Raw genomic sequence first — 18,751 nt, forward strand, 5'->3', positions numbered from 1 at the left:
GTACGTAACCCTCTCTCCTGCTGACCCAGTCAGAGGTATGCTTTGGGTGGCTTTCTATTCTATGGAGAACTCCCAGCTTAGGACAGGTGTGTGGGGGGTCCCCCTGTATCCCAGTTCTCTTGTGTCCCAGCTTGTAGTGAACAGCTTGGTCCTTCCTGTCAAAGCTGATCTCGTCACTGGTAAGGACTGCTGAGATAGCCCCTCTCCAGCCACAGTGACAGAGCAGCGCACCAAGACTTTGTTGGAAGAGAGGAATGTGCTGTGCTGAGGGAGGCCAGGCCTGAGGCCCTGAGAGTTTCCTGTGCTGGGTTCAACGCTCAATAACCCTCCTGTTTTACACTGGCTGAGAGTCACTCTGGTCTAGAGAACAGGGTTGCATCGTCCCCTTCGGGGGGTGGAGGCCCCGGGGGTCCAGAGTGAGGGGACTCCCTGAGGGGGCCCCTGGCAGACACAGACATGCTAAGGCTCAGAGAGGTGCGGCTCCAGGAGGTGGAGGGGCTTAACCCCGAGAGAGAGTGGACCCCCGAGAAGGGCTGTCTCACTGAGAGGGGCACCCCCCACGGACCGCCCGGGGCCAAGAGTGGGCACGACCTGTGAGTCCATGACAGAGGTATCTTGCAAGGCAAAGTGAGACGTAAGTTGTGCTCTTGCTGCTGCTTCTCCCGCACAGGGGTCGTCCTTCCCATGAGGCAAAGGAAGATCTGACTTGCTCCGTCTCCAGGAGCCTACAGCCTTCTAGGAAGAGTCCTCTTGAGAAGTCAGGCGAGACTCCCCAGCTAGCCCAGAGGCACCCAGCAGAGGGGCTGCCTTGGTAACTTGCCAAGAACCCAACAGCCACCCACGATTTGCATAAAGTGGAGCAGGTTGCAGCCATCTTTGTCTTTACCCCAAAGTGGGGCCTGCAGAGGCTGCTGGCCCCAGTGTGCAGCGTGGCTGTTTGGATTGGTAAGAAGCATTGCATGCTGGGTGTGGAGTCTCAGCAGGCCACTTCAGACAAATAAAGGAGTGGGCAGGTGCAGTCCTCACAGCTCCATGGGTTGCTGTCAGTCTGTTGGCCGCACTTTGTCCACCTTACAGTGAATTCACTTTCTTCTCTTGCTTCCTTAGAGGTAGTGGCAGGGTTCACCAAGGGCTCAGGCTGGTGCCTGTCAGACTCCAGAAAGGGGAATTCAACTAGACAAAGATTTCCTGTGTAAACTGGCCTTCTGAAATGAACCCAGCCCTCCTGGCTCGCTTTCTGTCCGTCAGGTGTTCCCTGCGGTGGGTCCAAACACCAACACCTACCGCAGTGTGCTGCTCTGGAACGTTGGCACCTCCCTGATCACCTTCTGCATGAACCAGGACACCTGTCCCTCTGTCTTGGTCAAACCCTGCTCAGGGTACGTAGCCCCAGGAGCCCACCAGATCTTCCTTCTCTCAACGCAGCCGGCGGACATGGCCACACACCAGCACATCCTGTCCTTGCAGCTGAACTCCTATCCCAAGTACACCCAGGTAGGGCGAGGGTAGAAGGGCTGTTTTGTTCTCTCCCTTCATGATAACCTTCACCGTGGGCCTGGTTATTTCTCTTTTTTGGTACTTTGGTTTCTTCTGTTTTGGAAATGGGAATTTAAAGTCTTCTAAAATGTCCTTTGGGTGGCATCAATATGCCCATTTCTTATTGGCACAGCAGGTGCCTTCCAGGGCCTGGTGCCCCTCGTTCTCCTGCCTGCCTTGTGCCAAGGTTTCATCAGGACTCTCCGAGACAGCACAACGGGCAGGCCCGGAGTCCTTCCCCCCTCCGAGCTCAGCCCTGTTATGATCCCAGATGCCTTTTGGAAGGAGCTGCAAATTTGCCTGGTCCTTTTAGAGCTCAGCTAAGGTTTCCTGCTACTGTCTATTCCCTTTCCCTGAGTCCCATAGGAGATCTCACTCCGGAGCAGTGGCGAGTCCCTTCTGTTGCTCTTAGAAGGAGATGGGAATCTGTACTTCAAGCCTACCTGTGTGGGGACCTCAACCACACGCACTTACACCATAAAGAACTGCACAAGGTTACCGATGCAGTTCAAGTGGAAGATCCAGGAGTCTGACAGCAAGGTTCTCTCCGTCAAGCCCGCCACAGGGGTCATCCAGCCCAACGAAGCCTTGGTGAGTTCTGCCGAAGTCATTTTCTTCTGCCACCCACCATACAGCTGAGAGCAAAAACACATGGCAGCAGTTCACAGCCCCATAGGCCAGGAGCAGAGGGTGCCAGGACATGTCTTGGGTAGGGTAGCTAGCCAGCTTCCTCCAGCTTGATCCTGAAGTAGGTTTGCTCCACCACATCCTTGTTTCCTTCCAGACACTAGGAGCAAATATATTGTGCAGGTTTCCCTCTACACCTCCTGTGGAGGGTAGCAAGAACTGGTGCATCTGAGAAGGCCAGGCTGTGAGTGTCTAGGCATGTGCTCCCAGTAAGAACCCCCAACACAGGGGTCAGGTAATGGGCAGAGACCCAATCGGGAGTCAGGACAGAGCTGAATGGAAGGATGGTCGCTGGAGTGTGACTGAGACACCAGTTAGGGAGGAAGGTGCTGTCTGTCTTATACACCCAGGATTGTCAGCTGCTCCATAATGAATGTTTTTGGAATTGACTCCCTGGCCCGGGTCGTGGAAAGGCTGGAAACACCAGTGACTGCCCTCTCCCTCCTGTGATTCCAGGCTCAGGCATGGACCTTTACTCCTGGGGAGGAGACCAAGTATCTCCTGCGAAGCTGGGTGTCAGTGTGGAGAGCCCAAGGGAGTTCAGGCCCTGAGTCTCCTGAGAGCACCCGCTACACCCTGCGGGTTATTGGCGAGGGGGCACTGGGCACCATTAGGGTAAGTACCAGAGTGTGGGAGAGGGGGAAGAGGAGGAGTGTCTTCCCGGGAGATTAATTGGCTAAGCAGAATCTCCAGCCTCCTAGTAAAGTACTAGAGGAGGGTGGGACAACTGGTGCTTGGAGCCCAATGGCAGCTTCTTTCCAGAGGGAGGGAGGTGATAGTAGAGGAAAGAATGTTACTGTCGCTCTGCTGTACTTCTGGGTTGGCCTTGCATTCAGCAAGAGTCCATCACCCCTCCATCCTTTTGTTATCAGGTGCCTATGCAGTTCCCCTCCTCTTTGCGTGGGGCAAGGCTCCATAGTAAGACTACAAGTCCCAGCAGGCAATGCTGTATCATCTCTATGGTACATAGTGGGTCCCAGAGTCAAACCTTGCACATCTCTGGGCTACACTGTGTCTATTGGCCTAGCCGGATAGCAGCCTTGTCCTACCCCCTGAGCAGTCTGCGCTGATGTAACAATACCAGCCTGATCCTTGTGTGCCGGCTTTGGGCTCTAGGCTCAGGAGGAGCAGCGGGACCTAGGGAATATTCTGGTTGGCGGCCTGCAGTCCTGTGACCTTGTACTGTTGAATAATGGGACCTGTTCTCTGAACTACATCCTCCACGTGGAGCAGATAATCACAGGACCGTGTGACCCTGAGGAAGTCCTCAGCGATCCACTAGGTATTAAAAGAATGTTTGGGGAGGCGGGATGGGGGCATTGGGTCTTGTTTTCTAAAATGGATGAATTGCTCTTGCCAGCTTGAGAAACACCTATTCTTTCTGTGACAGCTGGTATGTTTGAGAAGGTACAGGTGTGTCCTGGCTGGCTGGCTGGCTCTCATTCTATACTGGGTACCTAGTACAAACCTCTGCCACTAATATTAAAGCTGTAACAAAGTTCTACTAAAACAAAAGCTTCCTGTTCTCATCACTCACCAGTTCTGCCAGTATTGCTCACTTCAGCTGAAAATTTCCATGCTGGGGCCCTGCTCAAAGGGTAACATTTTGAGCAAAATCAATTCAGAAGTTTTTGGATTTGGAAAAAAAAAAACATTTTCTTTTAAAAATAATATCTGTGCCCAGATTTCTAAACAGGGCTAGAAGCAAAACCATCTCCGGATTGACACTTGGAGCTTGTCCTGGAGAGTCCTCCATGAGGACTAGCGAGTGTCCGTGTTTGGTTTGGATTGAGCAGTTAGGTCGTACACGGTGTATATAGCATTATATATATATATAGAGAGAGAATTATACTGAGACCAAGAGGTCAGTGCCCTCCCGGTGCTCACTTCCTTTCCTTTCTCTCGCAGCTTTAGAACTGGATCATTACAAGGGGATGATTCCCGCAAGGTCAAAGGCCATTGTCCAAGCAACCGTCAGCCCAGCCCGTCAGCTGCATTACACCTGGTCAATCAGTTACACCATTTCCACGCCCAAAGGTGAGAGCCCCAGCTTGCCAGGAAGGACCAAAAGGGCCGTTCCATTGCATCCAGCCAGGGGGCCCTTTCCACACCAGACACAAACTGTCTGAATCTACCAAGATGTCAGCTCCCAGCTGCGCCCCTCCCTCCATTCCCAGTGGATTACTCCGTGCTGAACAGCTCAGCTGGACTCACAGGGGATGTTTTTCTTTCTCCCTTGCCCCCATCCTGTCTGCAGAGATGGCGACGGTTAGACACAGCTGAGCCCTGGGGTGTAGAGGCAGAGATGGCGTTAGACACGGGGGTGCCGAGGCAGAGACGGCGTTAGACGCGGGGGTGCCGAGGCGGAGACGGCGTTAGACGCGGGGGTGCCGAGGCGGAGACGGCGTAAGACGCGGGGGTGCTGAGGCAGAGATGGTTCCCATTCCACCCATTCCCCACGTTGTCCCCTCTCCTCCACATGCTGATGCCCCACCCATGCAGCTTCCCGTTATATGTTTTATAACAGACATGTTCGTGTGTTGGTTGCTTCTGACACGTGTGCCCAGGCATCCCAGGCAGGGGTCTGGCTCTCCGGTGGGGATCCAGACCCTACTTCTAGCCCACCCCGGGCAGCTTCCCTCGACATTGCACTGACTAGTTCTGGTCTTTTCTCCTGCCAGCTCTGGATCCTGCAAACGCCGTAGGGGAGCAGCAGGCCCTCTGCTGTGTAGTAGCGATGGGCGTCTACCCCTCTGTCTGCGTCACGGATGTGTGTGCGGCAGGAAGTGCCCGCGGCATCAGCAAGCTGCATCTCTGGAGGCTCTTCGCACTGGAAACTCTGAACCAGTACCTGGAGCGAGACCCCACCTCCGCAGAGCTCACCTACAGGGTTCCCACACGACACAGGTGACTAGAGACCCAGCCCAGAGGAGCCTGGAACCTGCAGTACAATCCAGGAAGGGAAAGCATGGCCGGAGGGTTTGATTTGCAGCTCGGTGTCACCTTCGCTGACTCCTTCCCAGCCCCAAAGCAGGCAGCTCCTCACCTCTCCCTGGCCCACTGCCTGTGCTCCCTGTCTTGTCCTTTCCCCTCTGCAGGGAGGCTGTAAGCCTGGAAACTTCACCTCACCTTTCTCCCTCTCTTCTCGGGTCCATCTCCATGGGCTCAGCATTGCCCTGCTGGATGGTAGCAGGGTGTGGAGAACAGGAATGAGTCCCACCCCGCTCCCCTGTCTGCAGTCATCCCGAGGTGATGCACTGAGCCTGGGTGGGCACTGCTCTCCCTCAGGCTCCCATCTCCTCTCCAGGGCCCAGCATCCGGCTGAGCTGCCACTCTGTTCCTGGGGTTCCTGGCTATGACCTGTGTTGTGCCCGCTCTAGGCACTAAGTGCACTGTGCCTACCCAGCATGCCCAGCCCTCGCTGGGTGTTGAGAGTCCCAGTGTGGCAGTTTATGGGTGTGGAGGGAAGAGCCACCTTAGACAGAGGCAGCTCTCAGGAGGAGGGGAAAGTGTTTAAGCATCTGGGTGCCTCCTCTCTGGGCAGCTGATGTTCCTGGAGTGTGGAGCCCTCATGAGGCGTGAAGGTCACTAGCTTCTGCTGGTACCCGAGGGAGGAGCCTCCCGGCAGTTGTGTTGCATCCATCTCTTGCAGCACCTCCAGTGAGCTTTCCCTCCTCTTGGCTTGATTTCATCTCCTCTTCTTCTGCCCTGCACAGCGTCTGCCCAGTCCCCCCCGTGCACACCCCCGTCCTGCTGGATTTCAACTTTGGGGCTGCTCCGATAGAAGCTGAGCCGTCTGTGGTGATCCTCATGCTGGAGAACAATGGGGTGGTGCCAGTGGAATGGTACGTAGCTCTCGTTAAACCCTGTGCCCTCCTCTGGAATCAGAGCTGCCCCTGGGCATGGAGCCGCTCCCAGGGCACTGAGTGCACGTGGCATCCAAGGGGCTCTATGTTCTGAGGGGTTGAGCTAGAGGAGACTTGACAGGGGACTTCAGCAGGAGGGTTCTGAATCCCCGACTGGGCTGAACTCCGTCCTATCACCCGTCGGGGGTTCTTCTACGGAGGAAAAGCCGGGGTCACTGCCCAGCACAAACTATGCGGGACTGTCCCAGTTTCCATGGATTCATCTTGTGTCCTGCAGGCCAGGCCTGAGACTCATGGCTGTATCTGGGTGGGGAACCCAGGGCTGGGTTCCCAGAGGGTTCTGCAGGCCAGGCCTGAGGGGGATGGCAGGATGGCAGTGGTGAGGAGTTTCCAGCACTTCCATGCCTTGTGCTAAAGCTGATACCTTCATGATCCCAGGCCTTGACACATTTACTATCAGAACAAGCCCCCGTGTGGGAGTGATGCCCATTCTCATTCCTGCTCTGGCTGACTGGCTTTGCTGGGTCCATAGGGCCTTTCTGTTCCCCTCTGACCAGAAGATTGATGTGGAGCACTGGGCAGAAAACACAGAGTTCAACCCCAGTGAGCTGCACCAGATGAGAGTTCAGGACAACCAGCTCTTCAGTGTTTCCCCAAAGTCAGGAAGACTCTTCCCAGGACAGGAGCAAACAGTGCTGCTCTCACACAGGTGACAGTTCATGCCCCCCTCTCTTGGGCCTTCCCTTCCACCCGGGTCAGTGTGTACCTGCCAGGGTCCTCCCATACCGCAGTGCTGGAACCATTCCCATCACACGGGGCATCCCCAGCAGGGCCCCAGAGAAGTCCCTCTGACTTTGTCCCCTTTTTTCTGACCCCAGTGTGGTCTTTACCGGAATCATGTCAATATCTTTTAAAACTGGATTGGCCAAGGCATTCAGGAATGTGCTGTCTGGACCAACCCTGTGCCAGCCGGACAGAGTGGGGAATGGAGAGATGGCTGGATAGCTCCTTTCCAGAGCCAGTTTGTGTGGTTTTATCTATTAGTAGTTTTGAAAAATCAGGCTGGGCCTAGAGACTGGCTGTGTCAGCGACAGTGGCTCCATATAGAAAAATTAACCAGCTTTTACTTGGGGTCTAATCCTGATTGTCTCTAACTCTTCTGGACTTCAGGAACTCCAGGGCTCGGGCCTGTAATTTGGTGCGTGTCTATATCAAATACAATTGTGCCCCTCCCTGTGTCAATGGCCGTTATGCTACAGTGACTCTCTTTAGCAGGGAAATGAATTGTCTCCTTCACTGTGTGATCCTTGATTCTGTCACTCCAGGCACAGGGTTAGATTTTTAATGTTTTTCTCTCTCGCTGACCCTGGTGTTTTTTCTTGCTCTGCTAGACATGATTTCATCGGCACTGATCGGCTCCCGGTCCTGCTGAAGGTCTCCCATGGCCGTGAGATTCTGGTAAGATAGCAGGCATTGCTTGCCACGCAGCTAGCAGGCCAGTACGTTCCAGGGGCTGAATTCACCCGGAGGCACTTTACGCAGGAGCCGCAAAGCATTCAATAAAGGTGGCCTTCCTGTGGAGTCAGCGCCGAACCAGTGCCTTAGCCTGGGGCGCTGTGATGGAGGTGCCTTCTTGCGGATGAGGCATGAAACCCAGATTCAGACAGCTTGTGGTCCCCTAGATTAGGGACCATTAAATCATCTAGTCTGACCACCTGCATGGCCCAGGCCATTGACATTCACCCAGTTACACCAGGATTGAGCCCAAGAACTTGTTCGATTGTTACAGCTTCCAGAAAGGCTCCAGTCTGGAGCTGACGACATCAAGAGGGGAATCCAGCCCTTCCCGTGGGAGTTGGTTCCAATGGTTAATCACCCTCTGTTAAAAATTGTGCTTTATTTGTAATTGGACTTGGTCTGGCTTCCGCTTCCAGCCGTTGGCCCTTGTTCTGCCTTTCTCGATTACAGAGACTACAGGCCCTTTACTATCTCCCCACATGGATACTATACCCTCTACTTCAGTCACCCCTCAATCTTCCTTTTGAGAAACTAAACGGACTGAGCTCCTTGAGTCTCCCTCTAGGGCATTTCTCCAGCCCTTGAATCATTTTTGTGGCTCTTTTCTGCACCATCTCCAGGTTTTCAACATCCTCTTTAAAATGTGCACCCCAGAACTGGATGCACTATTCCAGTGTCTGTCTCACCAGTGCTGTGTACAGACGTAAAATCACTTCACTCCCTATTCCCCTATTTATACACCCAAGGGTCGCATTAACCCTCTTTGCCATATCATTGCACTGGGAGCTCATGTTCAGTTGCTTTCCCACTGTGAGCCTTAAACCCTTGTCAGGGTCCCTGCTTTCCAGGATACAGTCCCCCATTCTGTAGGTGTGGCCTGCAGTCCTTGTTCCTAGATGTGTCACCTGGCAGTTGGCTCTAACGAAATGCAAACGATCCAGCTCGCTCTGTAGGACAGCCCTGCCCTCCTCGTTACTGCCATTCCACCAACGTTTGTGTCATCTGCAAATGTTAGCAGCAGCAATTTTATATTTACATCCAGATCATGGATGAAAATGTTGACTAGCATCAGGCCTAGAACCGCTCCCTGCTGGACCCCATAGAAACACTGCTATTTGATGAGGATGCCCCACTGATGACTATTGTTGGAGACCTGTGAGTTAGCCAGTTCTCAATGCATTTAAAATGCACTTTGTTGGACGAGACCAATTTTCCATAAACCGCGTTGGCTGGCATTAATTCTGTTCCTGTCCTTTATCAATCCAGCCCTGTAGAGTGGGCTATACATGTCAGTGCCAACGTCCTGCAACCTGAACCCCGCTGGCGTTCTCCTTGGAGGGGGTCTGTGATTCCTCCCGACGTATTGTTACATTGTACAGACCCCATTCTTAGACGGCTCCGCTGGTGCCACATTCCTTTCAGGAGCCAGCTCAAAACGGCCTCTCTGGTTTTTCAGTCGTCCACACGCTTACCCACTCTGTGGTATCTCATGCACCTTGTTTCTCTGCTTGCTTCCAGACGCCCTTTCCTAGTCTCACACTGGCCTCCTCTTTGCCGCTTCACACATTTGGTGCAAGAGTCTTCACCTCTGCAGTTCATGCCTCTCTCTGGTATATTGACCCTCCCTTCATCGCTCCTCCTCATCAACGCTGTCTCATTTCAAATCCCTCTGAGATGGGCCTTCTCCTAAAGCACCAGCTGCTCTGGGCTCCAGCATGTGATCGGCAGGATCTTCCTCAGCTTCTGAGGTGTGGAGGCAGCTGTTCCCCCAGTGCCAGCAGGTAGTACATTCTGTCCTGTCTGTGCAAAGGTGGGGACAGCAGCCACGTGCCTTCAGCTGTCAGTTCCTTTCTCCCCACCCATGATTGAGGAGCTGCCACTCATTCTCCCTGCCTTGCCGATCACTAAAGCAGCTCAGAGCTGCTCCTGTTTTGCATTTTCCTCTGAGGGTTTCCTCGAGATTGGAACTAATTTCTCTCTCTCAGTTTGAGCCAAAGTCACCTTGTGCTCTGCCGGGCACGGCTCAGACCCCTCTGAGCCTTCCTGTCTGTTTCTGAGGTTTCCTCCGAGAGCTTTGTGTTCACATCACGTTTTATTTTCCGTTCCTTTCTTTTAGGGCTATCGTCAGCTGGAAATGCAGCCCGTTGAACAAATTGTCCAAACAGTGGCTTAACTGTACCTTTCCCTGAAACCCTTGGATGGGCTCCCTGTGCGATGCCGGCTTGGCACACTCCAGAGAGGGGCCGGCAGCTTTCTGCCAGCCAGCCAGCGAGGGATTAGGCCTAGAGCTCCAGAGGCACATGGCCCTGCCTTGCCCAGTAGAGATTCTGGTGGCTTAAGACCAGTGGCCACCATCCTGCCTCAGAATGAGGAGCAGAGGAGAGTGAGAATGGAACGATGCTGACGGAGTCTTGGAGGAGCTGCCGCAGCCAATACACAGAGAGCTGCGCCGGCCCCTGTGCTCAAGGAGACCTGGACCAATGGAGGGGCAAATGCAGCATCAGTGCACTGAAGGGAACGCCTCCCCCCAGTGCACTCACAAGTGTCGTACGGGCTACGGAGCACCCGTGTGACAAGGGTGCTGATATGCTGCATCAGAAAGGAGCTGCCCGTGCCCCACGCTTTCCCTCTCCTGCAGTGATACATTGTGGGGCGAGAGAAAGAAGGGGAAAAGGGAGACAGGAGCTGAAGCATGATATAGAATCGTAGGACTGGAAGGGATCCCGAGAGGGCATCTAGGCCAGTCCCCTGCACTCAAGGCAGGATTAAGTATTGTCTAGACCATCCCGGTCAGGTATTTGTCTAACCTGCTCTTAAAAATCTCCAATGATGGAGATTCCACAACCTCCCTAGGCAATTTACTCCAGTGCTTAACCATCCTGACAGGAAGTTTTTCCTAATGTCCAACCTAAACCTACCTTGCTGCAATTTAAGCCCATTGCTTCTTGTCCTGTCCTCAGAGGCAGGGGTCGGCACTACCATGTTGCGCGACGGACACTTGATAAAATTACCGTACTTAGTGACGGACATTTTCAACATTTCTTGAAAAATTACCATGGACCTCAACATTTTTACCATGAACACATTGTGACCCCTGCTCAGAGGTTAAGAAGAACAATTCTTCTCCCTCCTCCTTGTAACAACCTTTTATGTACTTGAAAACTGTTATCATGTCCCCGCTCAGTCTTCTCTTCTGCAGACTAAACAAACCCAATGTTTTCAATCTTCCCTCAGAGCTCATGTTTTCTAGACCTTTCATCATTTTTTTTGCTCTTCTCTGGACTGTCTCCAATTTGCCCACATCTTTCCTGAATGTGACGCCCAGAACTGGACACAATACTCCAGTTGAGGCCTAATCAGAGCGGAGCAGAGCGGAAGAATTACTGCTTGTGTCTTGCTTACAACACACCTTTCAATATGGCTCCTCCCCTCTCAAGAGGAGCAGGAGTGGTGCAGAAGATTGCTCTCTGCCTGCACTCATGGGAAAGAAGGGGAAGAGACACATGCCTGTGAATTCATTGAGGCTTGGAGCCATTTGGAGAATCCATTGTAGCCTCGAGCCCAAGGGCTGAACCTGGGATATCTCAGATGGCATCAGTAAGCAGCTCCGGGGTGGGGGTCATCGCCATCTGTGTGCTTCCAGACTGGAGAGCAGACTGCTTGCGGGCCGGGGTCTGTATGATGATGTTAGGGGCAGGTGGGCCCAACCCAAGGCATGGATTTTCTTTGTCCATCTTTGAGCCCCAAGCATAGCTTGGTGCTGATCACTAGCGAGCCAGGTGGGAAAGGATCAAGACGACGGATCTGTTCCCATTTCTCTCTTCCTCCGCTGGCACTGCCCCTCTTCATAAGTGACCTTTTTCATCTGGAGTGAGGTCTCTTGTGGGGCCTTCACTCCCTCCCCTCCCACTGGGATGCAGGCTAATGGTCTAAAGTGACTTGTTCTGGCTTTGAGGTGACTCTAGGTTTATAGGGGTTTTGAGGGAAATCACATTGATTCCTGCAGGAAACTTTTTGCAGGAAAAAATCCCCAGCTCTGGGAACCTGCATGCCCCACTCTTGCAGAGAGGTGGTAGCGTTTGGCATGGGAAACCCTTTGCCTGGTCACTCTCCATTATCCAAAACACTGCAGCTCTGACTTCTCTGTCGGAGCACAGTGGCGGATCAGGAGAGTGGGTTGGGCAGAATTTGCCGCCATCAGCGGTTTTGAAAGGAAGCCCACTGCAGGCTGCAGATGTTGCGCCATAGAGCCTGGTTCCCAAAGCTCAGATCAGAGAGGGTGCTCGATCACTTCCACTGAAGGGCAGGATCCTGGGGAGATCCCCACTGGCGTGTGGATCCACAGGGTGGACCCGCAAATGCTTCAAGCTTTCAAAGCTTATTAACTCGTCATTACATATGGTTACGTGGAGTTGGCATTCTCTGAGCAAGCTCTGCTCCTGTGTGGGTGTCTGCTGTCTCTGGGCTCTGCATGCTTAGACCAGGGCCGCCCTGGAGGGGTGGGGGGGCAATTTGCCCCAGGCCACAGACCCCACAGGGGCCCCGTGAGCCTTGGCTGAGAATCCCTTTCCTGACCCGGTGGCAGTCCGGGTCTTCGGCAGCATTTCGGCGGCGGGGGGCCCTTCAGTGCTGCTGAAGACATGGAGCGACTGAAGGGCCCCACGCTGCCAAAATGCTGCCGCTGCCGCCGCAGACTCGGAGCGCTGCCCGGTGAGTACAAGCTCCCCCGCTTTGCCCCAGGCCCCCTGAATCCTCTGGGCGGTCCTGGCTTAGACAGACAGTAATCATTGCGGGCAGACTTCCAGCGCCTACAGAGTCCATCAGGAAAGCATTGATCTCAGCAAGCCTGAGCCTGTTGGTCTCTTTCTCTAAGTTCCATCCTGCTACTTTGGTTGTCAGTTCTATGGAGACGACCGCCTGTAGGTAACCTCCCCTGCGCCCAGGGGAACGGGTGTCTCACCTTGGGGATCAGAGTCCTGTGAAAGAGCCCGCTGGATAAAATCAGCAGGCCTGGCTCCCTGAGTCAGGAAATGGACTCTCCCACTCTCATCAGAGTGCAGGCTTCGGGGACTGTCTCATGCCTAGGCACCCTTGCTTGTCTTTCTTGATTGTGAACTGTATGGAGCAGGAACTGTCTTCCCTTGTATTTGTGCGGAGCCTGGCACAATGGAGCGCTGATCCTTGGGGTGCTAAGTATTGTACGGTGCTTTGAGATGATAAATACTGATATTGTGCCTTGGGAATCCGTTACTGCCTGTTTGTCTAGTCCTGTTCTCTTCTTGTATCCGGCTCAGCTCCCTGCTCAGGGTGAGGAGATACTTTAGAGGTACCACCAGCATCTTGTCTGCTTGGCTCTTGTTTCACTACTGAATTACATCAGCATCTCCTGTGGGTTTCTGACAACCCAGGAATTCTGTGGCTCATGACAGCTCCTGTCTCCCCCTTGCTTTAGTAGTTCTCCCATCTGGGCTCTTAAAACAGTTTCATATTTGGCTCAGCCATTTCGCTGTGGAGTTCTGAGGCCTCCAAGCTTCTTGTGAATCCTGCCTACATCCTGTCCAACAGCTGTATCTGGGGCTTCCTCGGCAGTCTCCACCCTCAACGCTGCCGTCATGCTCTAGATCAAACAGCTTTGGGTTTCTCTGGTGCGCTCCAACGGGGAATTATAGCTTGCAGTTCCCTGCCCCGTGTGGCTTGAGGTCTGCTCTCTCAGGGGCTCCGTAGAGCTAGTGAGAGGAGGACACCCAGTCTCTGGGGTTCCTTCCTGCTGCATTGCAGAGGGGACACTGTTGATATCTCCACTGGTTTGCCACTTCACATTTATGCTTGGCAGTTCCTGTGGCAGCTTCTAGGCTCCCATGCTTTAGAGACCGAGCGTGAGGACCTTTGACTGAGAACTGGAGGAAGGACAATCACTTACAGCCCTTCCGTGATAAGGTGGGTACCATCTCCTGGTACAGGGGATAAAGCGCCAAAGCTCTGTCTCACAGCTGTCAGGCTGGGAGTGGGAGGGGGGTGGGGATTGGTGCAATTCAAACCTTCTGAGAGGAAGGATGTACAGGTCAGTAATATTTACCTCCCTTGCTTATGCCTCTTAGCTCCTGTCTGCCTCTCCTGTTATTACTGATTTAGTTCTGTAACTGTGATAGCGTGATGTTCTCTTCCTGGAGAGAATTACTGGTTCTTTTCCCTTGCCTGCACCATAGCTGAATTTCATTGGCGTGACAGTGGAACGGGAGCAGCGGTACGTTCACTTTACCTCCACTAAGCATGTGTTCACCCCCATCGCCATCGGCAGCTCCAGCCCGCCCAAACAGGTGAGCGGCCACGACTCACACCTACCAGCAGGCAGAGCGAAATAGCTAGAATGCCGGCCTGTGCTGGTCGGGGGGGAAGGAAGCAGTGGCACGTGTTAGCTGTGGAATAGCCTCTCAAGGGAAGTAGTGAGGCCCCATCACATGGGTGGTTTGAGACTGGAACTAGCCAAAGCCCTGGAGATGGGCTGTAGGGCCGGTTCCGCATTGGGGAGGCGGGCGGGAGGTCCCCATCTCTGAACTCTGGTTCCCATCTCCAAAGAGCTGACTGGATTGATTGTCCCATAAGATGCGAGCTTATATTGTTGATTCCCGCAGCCTGCTGCCACTGGACCTTAGTAAAACTGCGTTCGGTGGGCTGTTTGAGGGGGTCAGCAAGCATGCGGACAAAGGAGATCCAGTGGATATAGTATCAGAGGGGTAGCCGTGTTAGTCTGAATCTGTAAAAAGCAACAGAGGGTCCTGTGGCACCTTTAAGACCAACAGAAGTATTGGGAGCATAAGCTTTCGTGGGTAAGAACCTCACTTCTTCAGATGCAAGTAATCTGAAGAAGTGAGGTTCTTACCCACAAAAGCTTATGCTCCCAATACTTCTGTTAGTCTCAAAGGTGCCACAGGACCCAGTGGATATAGTGTATGTAGATTTTCAGAAAGCCTTTGACAGGGTCCCTCACCAAAGGCTCTTAAGCAAAATCAGCAGTCATGGGATAAGAGGGAAGGTTCCCTCATGGATTGGTAACTGGTTAAAAGATAGGGAACAAGGGTAGGAATAAATGGTCAGTTTTCAGAATGGAGAGAGGTAAATAGTGGTGTCCCCCAGGGGTCTGTACTGGGAACAGTCCTATTCAACATATTCATAAATGATCTGGAAAAAGGGATAAACAGTGAGGTGGCAAAATTTGCAGATGATACAAAACTACTCAAGATAGTTAAGTCCAAAGCAGACTGTGAAGAGCTACAAAAGGATCTCGCAAAACTGGTTGACTGGGCAACCAAACGGCAGATGAAATTTAATGTTGATAAATGCAAAGTAATGTACATTGGAAAACATAATCCCAACTATACATATACAGCGATGGGGCTAAATTAGCTGTTTCCACTCAAGAAAGAGATCTGGGAGTCACTGTGAATAGTTCTCTGAAAACATCCACTCAATGTGCAGCGGCAGTCAAAAAAGCGAACAGAATGTTGGGAATCATCAAGAAAGGGATAAATAATAAGACACAAAATAGCATGTTGCCTCTATATAAATCCATGGTAGGCCCACACTTGAATACTGTGTGCAGATGTGGTCGCCCCATCTCAAAAAAGATATATTGGAATTGGAAAAGGTTCAGAAAAGGGCAACAAAAATGATTAAGGGTATAGGCTTCCGTGTGAGGAGAGATTAATACGACTGGGACTTTTCAGCTTGGAAAAGAGATGACTAAGCGGGGATGTGATAGAGGTCTATACAATCATGAGTGGTATAGAGAAAGTAAATAAGAAAGTGTTATTTACTCCTTCTCATAATACAAGAAAAAAGGGCCACCAAATGAAATTAATAGGTAGCAGGTTTAAAACAAACACAAGAAAGTATTTTTTCACACAATCACTGTCAACCTCTGGAACTCCTTGCCAGAGGGTATTGTGAAGGCCAAGACTATAACAGGGTTCAAAAGGGAGCTAGATAGATTCATGGAGGATAGGTCCATCAATGGCTATTAGCCAGAATGGGCAGGGATGATGTCCCTAGCCTGTTTGCCAGAAGATGGGATTGGGTGACAGGGCATGGATCACTTGATGATAACCTGTTCTGTTCATTCCCTTTGGGGCACCTGCCATTGGCCACTGTCAGAGGAAAGGATACTGGGCTGGATGGACCTTTGGTCTGACCCAGTATGGCCGTTCTTATGTTCTTATATAGTGTGTGGGAGGCACTGTAGCAGAAAAAGTGTCTGTAGGTGTGGTGATAGATGTTGGCTTTGTGTGGTCACCTACCAGACCCTCTGTTATAAATTCTGGCGTTATGGGGTCTCCTCCCTCTGAACCTCTGTTCTGTTAAATGCCCTGACTTATGAACTTCATTAATCCTCATCTGAGGCCTGAGGGCTGTTGCTAACTAGTTTAACTTCAGCATGGACCAGTGAGCGCTGCATCCCTCTTCTGTTACCTGCAGATCTATGAGCTGTACAACGGGGGCTCCATGGCTGTGGCTTATGAAATTCAGCTGGACTCTGTGATGAAAATCCAGGAGGAGAATTTCCAACACCCTGTATTTGTCTGTCTGAATCCCAGGGGGGAGACCCTTCCCGGCATGACAAGCCACATCGAGTGGGTCTTCTCGCCACTGGAAGCCAGAACATACTCTGTAAGATGCTCCTCGGCATAAACGAGTGATAGTGTCAAGTACTTTCCCTGGGGCGGCTGAGTAGGCCAAGATCCTGCAGCCCTCTCTGTTCACATCAGAACTTGGCTTGTAGGGTTTGATTGAAATCATTTGTCCTCGGGAAACATTGATTTCACCTTGTTGCGGATTGTGGGGGAGTTAGGGCCCTGCACCCCTCTTCCCGAGATTCACTGCGACTCTCAGCCAGCCAGTAAAGCAGAAGGTTTATTTAAGGACAGGAACACAGTCTCAAGCAGAGCGTGTAGGTACGACCAGACCCCCTCAATTAGGTCCCTCTGGGAGGTTCAGGGAGCTTAGACCCCAGCTTGGGGTTCCCTGCGTTGCACCACCCAGCCCCAACCGAAACTAAACTCCAAACTCCTCCCGCTGCTCCTCTCCTTTGTTCAGTCTCCCGGGCAGAAGGTGTTAATTCTCCCCACCCCCGTTCCTGGCTCAGGTTACAGCTCAGGTAGCTTCCTTCAAGGGAAGTCCCACATCCCCACTGCAACCCCCTTGCAACATTCCCAGGTCAAATCTGCCCTGCTCCCTGCTCCGTCACACACCTGCACACTGACATTGACAAAAAACCATCTGTTGGTTACAGAGGGCAAGCACAGCCTCTGCTGGACTTAGCGCCTGCAGGGGCCTGGTGTCACTCCTGGTACTGGGACTGTTCAGCTGCCCTCTGCAGCCCCGTTCTCATGACTCACTGCTGCAGGAGCCCTTCAGCAATGGGTGGTGTGCCCCCCAGCCAGGGGCTTGTCCTCATCCTCGTGCTCCTGGCCAGGGGTCTCTGCTCTGCCTCGCCAGAACCGTAGCTTGCAGGGATCTAGTGTCACTGGCCCCGTGGCCAGACAGGGAGCCCCCTGCAGCCCCACCATGAAACTGTGGGGCGAGGAAACAGGGTGAGAACAGAGAGAGCCTAAATACTAGAGACTCTGGGTCTGAGTGGTGTAAAGGGGCCTTGGTGCAAAGGAGAATCAGGCCCTTGAAGTTGCAACACATCCATAATTGGCTGTAGGATCAGACTGGGAAGTCTTTCAAAAGTAGTTATTCCAAGGAGGCATCTGTTGTACAGTACTATTCTGTAGCCCACATACCCAGCAGGCAGCTAGTGTCCCCGCCCTTAGTGGGTCTTGGGGGGACGTGGCTAGTCAGTGTTGCACAGGTCACTTACTCCAAATGAGGAGGCTGCAGTCCTGCTCCATTAGCAAAGACATTGCTTTGTATGGGGGTCCCTCAAAATGCAGCCCTGAATTTATCCCTGTTGCCCTTTCTGTGGCAGGTGGATGTTTCCATCCACATCTTGGAGGGAGATTCGGCTCTGATCACCTTCCAGGGAATAGGCTACGATCCACATATTATGGGAGAGACTGCCCAGTTCGACCAAGTCTTGTCTCCTTCAGTGACTCCAGGTTCTTCCAAACTAACAGTGCCCGGGCAGGTAAGCACCAGGTGCGATATTACCATAGCCACAGCATGGTAAAGGCAGTCATTCCAGAAGTGCATGAAAAGGTTTGAAATTGGCGGGGGGCCTCTTTTCTAGAGGCTCTGATTGCATGGGGAGCTCCTTGGCCTGATATAGGACAAGCCAGATTCCTGCCCACGGTAGCTGTTGTCCTGAAAGACTATTTACTCGCAATTCCATCTCCAGTGGCACCCGAATCAAGATGGTTGCTGGGGTGTTGTCATGTGACCATCGCGTTATTGAAGATTAAAGCTAACTAACAGTCACCTTTAGTGAGTACAGCAGCTTTTCCTTGGTCATTTATTCATTAAAGGAAAGCTCTGCTCCTTTCATTCCTGGGCCAGCACTTGGGTCACGTCACTCAGGGGGTGGATTCTTCACACCCCTGCGTGATGCAAGTTAGACCGACATAACCTGTAGTCTAGACAAGGTCTTAGTAAGAGCGGAGCAGACTTCCTGTAAGGAAGATCGCACTCTTGTGGAAAGCAAACGGGACAATTTACAATGTGCTCTAGAATGCCATGCATGTCAGTGTCCCTAGAGGGGTCTGAAATTTTTAACCTTCTCTAACTCTTCAGTGTAATTAATTAGTGTTTGCAGCACCTTGCGCCAGGCTGAGTTATGGAGTCCTTACCTGGAACTCGCAGTCAGGTCAGTGGGGATTTTGTCCAAGTCACTGAGTGGGGATGTTCAGAACTTGCCAAAGGAGCAGCTGCTCTGATTGGTGACTCTGGCTTAGCTTGGGCTCTTGTGCTCCAGGGAGGTCTCTTGCCTAACCCAGCGTTACAGCGCGCAGCCTGGAGCCTCCTGCTGCCGAAAAGAGACAGCGTTTGTAACCTGGGCAGGGCAGTGGGAGGAGCCGCATGCCCCAGTTTGCTAACCCCACCTTGGAGGACAGGAATGGCCCTGGAACAGGCAGTAATTGTCTTGTTGGAACAGTATGTCCAGCATTATATAAATGACTAGTGTACCTGGTGTTAGCCAAACGTGACCC

At 52.5% G+C, this 18,751-nt stretch overlaps 1 protein-coding gene across 1 annotated transcript in view; it reads left to right on the top strand.

Annotated features, from left to right (window-relative positions):
• Positions 1-18,751, top strand: part of CFAP65 (cilia and flagella associated protein 65) — a 41,303-nt gene that overhangs the window by 11,951 nt on the left and 10,601 nt on the right. Inside the window, exons 12-23 of the mRNA XM_034786403.1 lie at positions 1,249-1,494; positions 1,903-2,127; positions 2,680-2,838; positions 3,340-3,505; positions 4,132-4,260; positions 4,905-5,130; positions 5,940-6,068; positions 6,622-6,798; positions 7,481-7,547; positions 13,814-13,924; positions 16,080-16,271; positions 17,575-17,733. Of these exons, the coding sequence (XP_034642294.1) occupies positions 1,249-1,494; positions 1,903-2,127; positions 2,680-2,838; positions 3,340-3,505; positions 4,132-4,260; positions 4,905-5,130; positions 5,940-6,068; positions 6,622-6,798; positions 7,481-7,547; positions 13,814-13,924; positions 16,080-16,271; positions 17,575-17,733 (1,986 nt within the window). The remainder of the gene's footprint in view (positions 1-1,248; positions 1,495-1,902; positions 2,128-2,679; positions 2,839-3,339; positions 3,506-4,131; positions 4,261-4,904; positions 5,131-5,939; positions 6,069-6,621; positions 6,799-7,480; positions 7,548-13,813; positions 13,925-16,079; positions 16,272-17,574; positions 17,734-18,751) is intronic.

Source organism: Trachemys scripta, chromosome 11, assembly GCF_013100865.1.
Source record: "Trachemys scripta elegans isolate TJP31775 chromosome 11, CAS_Tse_1.0, whole genome shotgun sequence".
Lineage (NCBI taxonomy): Eukaryota > Metazoa > Chordata > Testudines > Emydidae > Trachemys > Trachemys scripta.